The following is an 8,294-nucleotide window of genomic DNA, read 5'->3' as shown; positions in this document are numbered from 1 at the left end:
GGAAAAGTAAAAGATAGGTATCTATAAGCACATTTCCTTCATCTGCCTTAAGACCTGAAAGAAATTAAAAAGGTATGTGTTGGAGGCCATGTTCATTTCCCAAAAATGTCTCCAATGGTTACTATATCCCAGCATAGAGCTTTTTTTTTTCAACTACCAAAAAGTGAGGCCCCTGTTCACAATACCCACTTAAATTGATATGCCACATGCTCAGCCTGCAAGTCCTCCATCTGTGTACATGTGTACATATACATACATAGTCCACACATATGTGCTATGTGTGTGGCAGTTCTATGCTCAACATTGTAGAATCTTGACTGCTTACTCCTGAACAATAACTTTTCCCCTTGTCCCTCAGTACCTGTGCTAGTAACAGGTAGAGATAATTTCCCACTCTTCGAATAGGCTGCTACTAGAGAACATCTCTGTTCCAAGCGCACCGTTCCACCTGATCCCCTGAGCAGGTCCTTGGTCCTTAAAGACAGCTCCTGATTCAAAACTGCATCTTGATAACATGGTTATTAAGAAGTACTTATCACCTTTAACAAGAGCCCTTATTATATGCTAGGTAATTTGCTTAACACAGAGTATCCTTTAGACCTCTCAACAACTCAATAAAGTAGATATTATTTTGAACTTAATAAATATTACCAAATTTCAGTTAGAAAATGTGTTAACCATTCATATCAAGAAATTAATTTTTGCTGGTTTTAAAAATTTTGTTCTTTCACATACAAATGGAAGAAGAGTAAAGCATTAAATGTTTAATCATTAATACAATGGTTAAGAAGTGGGTTTTTCCAATCAATTTATGAGTTTAGTTGCCTTATCATATATGGTTGAACATACATGGATGAACAGGTTTCAAAGAATTTCAAAGAATATTGCCATCGACTATAAAAAATACATAAAACTACACTATTATAAATGTATCTGACTTTCCTTTGATGAGCCAGAAGTCACTTAGGAATCTTCCTAAATCTTAAAGCAAAAGCTTCCAAATATGTCTTAATTTAAGGACCTGTGAAGATCTGTGGCAAATGAGAAAAATAAGGTGAAATATACATGCTTTCTGGTTTATTAAGTTTATTAATAGAAATTATGCTTTGTTTACTTTCTGGTATTAATATCGTTTCTTCATTCCCGGTTTCTCCTCATGTTCCATTGGGGATATTGAGATTCCCAGTCAATTTCAATGTAAGGATTAGTTTTTATAAAGTAAATATTAGTTTTACAAAAAAGTCTCAAAGAAACAAAATCACAGATATATCGGATGTTCCACAATGTAAAATTTGAAATAACTGTTTATGAGAGTCTGGAAATTGGAGGGAACTTCTACTTTTGGCATTGTGGTGGGCTACACGTGAGACTCTCCTGCTGAACAAGTAAGACTCTGGCTGGGATATGCACATTAACGCACTACTGATCTCATACGAAGTAGGGGGAGAGGCAAAATCCATCAAAACTGGTGGAAACTGCAGGCAGAAGAGAGGGGTATGAGTGTCCCGAGAGGTGGATGCCCATAGCAACTTAGCTGTGAGGATTCTGAGCTTTGGCTCAGAAGTAGAGTGAGGGGGAGGGGAAATTAACTATCCCCAACACTTACTCAAGACCTTCAAGGAAGGACTGAAATGGTCCCAAAATAATGATGCCTCTATTATACCAGCAGAGGCAAAAGTGAATCCTCTGCAGTCAAGCCTTACTCAGTTTTGGTCTGTGGAATTTACAGATTAACAAGCAGTGAACTCATAAAGGGCACCATAAATGTGAAGAGGCCAGATACTACGTGTGAGAGTCAGCACAAGCAGTAAGCATTTTAACTTCCAAGGACTGCAGATATTTGAGTTCTTGTAGACATTAACATAGCATACTTAAATAAAGGGCATAATAAATGATCAATAATAAATAGGCAGTTTGAAAAAAACAACTTCTAGATACAATTATTGAAATATAATTAATTATAATTATTTAAATTTAAAATATAATTATGGAAGTTTAAAGAAACCTCAGTGAATCAGTTAAATGGTAAATTAGAAATAGCTGAAGAGTGAATATGCAGATGCTGTATACATGAAAAATTAACCAGATTGCAGCACAGAGACAAAGAGATGAAAAATATGAAAGACAAAGATATGGAGGGTAGAATGAGGGCTAAACATATGTCTAATATGAATTCTACAGAGAACAGAAAGGAGCTAATTGTAAAATTTCCAGAATTGATTAAAAGATGAATCCAAAGATCCACAGATCCTGAAATCAAATGTACGTTGAATAGAATAAATAAAATGAAGTTGCTGGGGGCAATTACAGTTTCAATTCTAATTATGTCATCTAAAAAGTATGCTATCTAAATGACTTGTAGTCTTTTCTCTGGGGCTTAATTTCTAACTGAAGCTTACTAAAGCTGGCTTTAAACTAAAACTTTAAGTATGCTAGGTTATGCACATATTATTGGAGTTGAAAATCAACCAAATTTAAACTACACAAAATGTAAATGATAAAGGGCAAACAGTTTGATATTTCTATGGATTTTAATCTTAATTTATTATTGTCTATTAATAGTATAAGCCAGCAGTCCCCAACCTTTTTGGCACCAGGGACCGGTTTCATGGAAGACAATTTTTCCACGGACCGGGGGTTTGGGGGGTAGGGGAGAGAGATGGTTTGGGGATGATTCAAGAGCATTACATTTATTGTGCACTTTATTTCTATTATTATTACACTGTAATATATAATGAAATAATTATACAACTCACCATAATGCAGAATCAGTGGGAGCCCTGAGCTTGTTTTCCTGCAACTAGATGGTCCCACCTGGTGGTGATGGGAGACAGTGACACACGAAGGGTGTTGCTATGTCCAGTCTACTCCGTAATCTCATTTTGGTTGCTGTCACTGCAGAAAACCCTGCTTCACAAAGATAGGATGTTGGAAATGGAAGCAGGCTTTTCAGTGCTTTTGTGGCAATCTCAGGCTATTCCGCCTTGACTTTAATCCAGAACGTATGGAAATTTGAAGTTGTCTCAAACATACTTTTAAGGCCATCGTCAATTGCGATCTCAAGCAGTTGATCCTCTTCTAGCACAGACAAGGTCAATTCACCTGGCTTATTCACAAATGGGTCGTGGATCCATTCCTTCCCAGTTTGGGGGTCTTTTATGGTTGGGAAGTAATGCTTAAACTCTTTTGAAAGCTGAGATAGGTGATCATGCACCAGCTGGGAGAAAGAAGGCCCTGGCTCAGTCTCTTTCAAAATCTCTGCTAATCTTTGAAACATGTCAAAAATCCCAATGTTCACTAGTCGCCCCCATAATTCCAGTTTGGCTTTGAATGCAGCCACATTATCCGCAGACTTGAATACAGTTGTCGTTCTCCCCTGAAGTGACAGATTGAGTTCATTGAGCAGGTTGAATATGTCACACAAGCAAGTTTTGCGACCCATTCTGTGTCACTGAGATGTGCTGCCAGTGGTGACTGTTTTTCTAAAAGAAATCTCTGGAGTGGCTCTTGTAACTCAAAAACCCTGGCCAGTGATCTGCCTTTAGAAAGCCATCTCACTTCTGTGTATGAGAAGACGTGTGTGCTCTGGGTCCATCTCCTCACAGAGCTGCACGAACAGACATGAGTTAAGGGCATGTACTTTAATGTGGTTGATAATTTTAATCACATCCTGCAAAACGTTGTTAAGTTCAGGTGACATTTTTCGGCTAGCCAGCATTTCTCTATGGATGACACAGTGCGTAGACTCACATTCAGAAGCGACCTCTTTGACCTGAGTAGTAAAACCAGAAAGCTGTCTAGTTATGGCAGCCGCTCCATCCGTGCGTATACCAACACAAAATGACCAATTCAGTTTTCCTGTTATTTAATCATTCAAAGACTTGAATAGTTCTGCAGCTGTGGTGTTAGTTGACAACACCACAAAGTGCACATAACATATCCTCATGCACATCCTCCTGAAAAATATATCACACAAAAACAAGCACTGTTGCCTTGTTGTCAACATTGGTAGACTTGTCAACCTGGATTGTGTACCATGGTAACTCATTAATCCTCTCTAACAATTGTGTCTCAATATCCTCTGCTATTTCATCAATTCGTCTAGTTATGGTGCTAGCCAAAAGAGGAACACGTGCCACCTTTTGAACTGCAGTCTCTCCTAAAATTTCACAACAAATGTCCTTAGCAGCAGGCAGAATCAACTCTTCACCAATGGTAAAGGGCTTCTTAGCTTTAGCAAGGCGGTTAGCCACTAAGAATGATGCTCTCGGGACTTCCCTGGTGGCACAGTGGTTAAGAATCCACCTGCCAACGCAGGGGACACGGGTTCAATCCCTGGTCCAGGAAGATCCCTCATGCCGCAGAGCAACTAAGCCCGTGTGCCACAACTCCTGAGCCCGCGTGCCACAACTACTGAAGCCCACATGCCTAGAGCCCGTGCTCCACAACGAGAAGACACTGCAATGAGAAGCCCGTGCACCACAACGAAGACCCAACGCAGCCAAAAATTTAAAAATTAATTAATTAATTAATTAAAAAAAAAAAGAGTGATGCTCTTAGTGCAGACACATTTGATGAAGTGGTGGCCTTCAATAATTGCTTCTGTTCTTTGTGTTCACTTTTTTTTCTTTTGAAAAACTCCAAAGGCTTGTCTTTTAATGCAGGGTGCTTGGTCTCCATGTGCCGAAGCAGTTCTGAAGGTTTCATGGCTTCGTTGACAGCCAGTCGCCACATATTATACAAAGTGGGCTTGGAGAATGTGAATCACCTGTTGCAATGAACCCGTAATTTAAGTACGACTCTTGGTATTTTCTTTTAAATGCAGCTTTCTTTTTGTTGGCAGTCTTATAGAGTCTTCTGCTGTCTCATCACTGGGTCTTTCTCCCTTTTCAAAGAAGCTCTCCAGCGACGTTTGTTTTTTACTCATTTTGGCTAGGGTTAGCTTGTGGGCTTACCAAAACTGTGACTGAGACAAGTGCACAGCGTGGGAAAGAGGTGTGGATGGAAGTGGTAAATAAAATAATGGGCAGGGTTCTTCCCTGGTGGCGCAGTGGTTAAGAACCCGCCTGCCAATGCAGGGGACACAGGTTTGATCTCTGGTCTGGGAAGATTCCACATGCCGTGGAGCAACTAAGCCCATGTGCCACAACTACTGAGCCTGTGTGCTGCAACTACTGAGGCCCACCTGCCTAGAGCCCATACTCCACAACAAGAGAAGCCACCGCAATGAGAAGCCCATGCACATTGTAAAGCAATTATACTCTAATAAAGATGTTAAAAAAAAAAAAAGAAGCCCGTGCACTGCAACGAAGAGTAGCCCCTGCTCGCCGCAAGTAGAGAAAGCCCGTGTGTGCAGCAACAAAGACCCAACGCAGCCAAAAAAAAAAAGGGCAGGCCATGTGTGGACTAAAATTAGTGTCAGATTCTGATTTAAAGCCTGCCACCAGATGCAGCTGTACAACTGAAGTACATCAACTCACTTGCCACTATAAAGCCTGCCACCAGATGCAGCTTAATTGTCACTTGCCACTCACTGATAGGGTTTTGATATGAGTCTGCAAACAATTGATTTATTATGGTCTCTGTGCAGTCAAAACTCTCTGCTAATGATAATCTGCATTTGCAGCTGCTCCCCAGCGCTAGCATCACTGCCTCAGCTCCACCTCAGATCATCAGGCATTAGATTCTCATAATGAGCGTGCAACCTAGATCCGTCATATGCGCAGTTCGCAGTAGGGTTTGCGCTCCTATGAGAATCTAATGCCACTGCTGATCTGACAGGAGGCGGAGCTCAGGTGGTAATGTGAGTGATGGGGAGTGGCTGTAAATACAGATGGAGCTTCGCTTGCTTGCTTGCTGCTGCTCACCTCCTGCTGTGCAGCCCAGTTCCTAACCCCTGGTAGAAGCAACAAAACATTGATGAATTATAAATATCTAGGGAAATATTGCATACTTAGCTAGTAGTTATGAATTTAAGCCATTAACTTACCTTGCACTGTTTGTCATTTACTGTTAACATTAGTGTTAATTTCATAACAGTCGTATATGCTCTTTTTATAGTGAAACGTTTTGACATTAATGAGAGTATTAGGAACAGGTAACTACTACGATTTATCCACTCATTCTTTCAATATAAATGAATGCCTAAATTTGCCAGGTAGTTTCAAGTATGGGGATGCAGGAGGATACAAAGCAATATATGCTGCAAAGAAAAAAGGCAGAAGGATAAGGGAATGCAGAGGGAGAAGGAAAGGGTTGCAGTTTAAAATAGAGTGACATGGATGGGCTCACTGAGAAGATGACTCTTGGGCAATGACCAGAAAGATGCAGAAGAGGGCCGTGAGGATATCTGGGAGAAAAAGGCTCCAGACACAAGAAAAACTATGTGCAAAGCTCCTATGGAAGCATGCCTACAATATTCAAATAACTACAACGGGGCCAATGTGACTCCTGGGAGGAAAGTAGAAGGCAAAAAGTAGAAAGGGTCAGATAGCTTAACACCGTGTAGACCACTATAAGGACTTTGAGTTTTTACTGAGTCAAATGTGAAGCCACTGGAGAGTTTTTAGCAGAGGAGTGTTGTATTATGACTTAGATTTTAAAAAAAAGGATCACTCTGTTCCTGTCTTGCCAACAGACTATAGGTCTGGTGAGGTAAAGGCAGAAGCAGAGCCACAAGTCATAAGGCTATTACAATAATCTAGGCAAGCAATGATGTGGCTTAGACCAGAGAGGGGGCAGTGGAGATGCTAAGTGGCTAAATGCTGAATATATTCTAAAGTTCCTACGAACAGGATTCCCTGATACATGTGGGGTATGAATGAAAAAAAGAAAGGATTCCAAAATTTTTGGCCTAAACAAACGGAAAGATAGAGTTGCCATTTAGTGACACATGGAAGAGAATGAAGGAGAAACAGGTTTTGAAGGAAACATCAGGATTTTTAAGCATACTAAACCTAAGATGCCTAGTAGATACCAAGTGGGGATAGTGAAGTGGCAGGTGGATATGATTTTGGAATTCAAATAAAAGATGAGGCCTGAAGAAGGCCTGAAAAATTTTGTAATCAAAACATATGGTATTGTAAGTCACCAGACTGGATGAGATCATCAGGGAAGTGAGTATACAGTAGTGGTCCAAAGTCTAAACTCTGAGGTCCTCCAACATTTAGAGGTAGGGAATATGAGGAGAAACCAGCAATGAAGACTGAAAAGAAGGGTTCAGTGATATTGCAGGGAAACCAGGAGAGTATGGTGTCCTGGAAGCCAAGGGAAAAAAGATTTTCAAGGAGGAGGAAGTAATCAACCATGCCACCTTAAGTCAAGTAGAACAAAGACTGAGAATTGGTCACTGGAAAGCAGTGTAATGGTCACTAGTGACCTCAACAAGAGTTTTTTTTTTTTTAATTAATTAATTAATTTATTTATTTATTGTTGGCTGTGTTGGGTCTTTGTTGCTGTGTGCGGGCTTTCTCTAGTTGCGGCGAGTGGGGGCCACTCTTCGTTGCAGTGCGCGGGCTTCTCGTTGTCGTGGCTTCTCTTGTTGCGGAGCACGGGCTCCAGGCACACAGGCTTCAGTAGTTGTGGCACGTGGGCTCAGTAGTTGTGGCTCGCGGGCTCCAGAGCTCAGGCTCAGTAGTTGTGGCGCACGCGCTTAGTTGCTCCGCGGCATGTGGGATCTTCCCGGACCAGGGCTCGAACCTGTGTCCCCTGCATTGGCAGGCAGACTCTTAACCACTACGCCACCAGGGAAGCCCAACAAGAGTTGTTTTGATGGGCGTGGTGGTGGTGGGAAAAGCCTGTTGAATTGAGTTCAACACAGAACAGGGGCGGTATGGAGGAATGAATGGGCAGCACTATGGATAACTCTCTCGAAGGTATATAACACATGGTTGCAGAAAACCACTTTGTTTTCTAGTTAAATACAAGAGATTATTCACCTTGTTCTCCTTTCCCCTCAAAATCTCTCCCAAAATGACATAAAAAAAAGAATGAGAGGTATTAAACAACCAGGACAAAGCATAAAAGACAACGTTTTTTTGTTTGTTTTTGTTTTTTGGCCACACCGCACAGCATGTGGGATCTTAGCTCCCCAACCAGGGATCAAACCTGAACCCCCTACATTGGAAGCATGGAGTCTTAACCACTGGACCACCAGGGAAGTCCCAAGAGAAGACAACAATGAATGAGACTTTCAGAAGCAGTAAGAAAGCAAATGGATGTTAGGTAACTGACTTAGCAGAGGGGATGAAATTATACCAAAGACTGGGATTCTGACAACTAAGACTGTTTACACT

General features: G+C 41.1%; 1 protein-coding gene across 2 annotated transcripts in view; it reads right to left on the bottom strand.

The window, feature by feature from the left end:
* Window positions 1-3,527: 3,527 nt before the first annotated feature.
* PEX13 (peroxisomal biogenesis factor 13) overlaps window positions 3,528-8,294 on the bottom strand; it is a 48,470-nt gene continuing 43,703 nt past the window's right edge. The window contains exon 5 of one of the 2 annotated variants that reach the window (XM_061211083.1): window positions 3,528-3,607. In XM_061211083.1, the coding sequence (XP_061067066.1) occupies window positions 3,600-3,607 (8 nt within the window). In that variant the 3' untranslated portion in view covers window positions 3,528-3,599. Of the gene's footprint in view, window positions 3,608-3,889; window positions 3,957-8,294 lie in introns of those variants that run through there. The other variant, XM_061211082.1, reaches the window with a different exon arrangement.

Source organism: Eubalaena glacialis, chromosome 14 (genome assembly GCF_028564815.1).
Source record: "Eubalaena glacialis isolate mEubGla1 chromosome 14, mEubGla1.1.hap2.+ XY, whole genome shotgun sequence".
In the NCBI taxonomy this organism is placed as follows: Eukaryota; Metazoa; Chordata; class Mammalia; order Artiodactyla; family Balaenidae; genus Eubalaena; species Eubalaena glacialis.
Note: the sequence above shows the minus strand (reverse complement) of the source record. Positions and strands in the feature narration are given on the sequence as shown.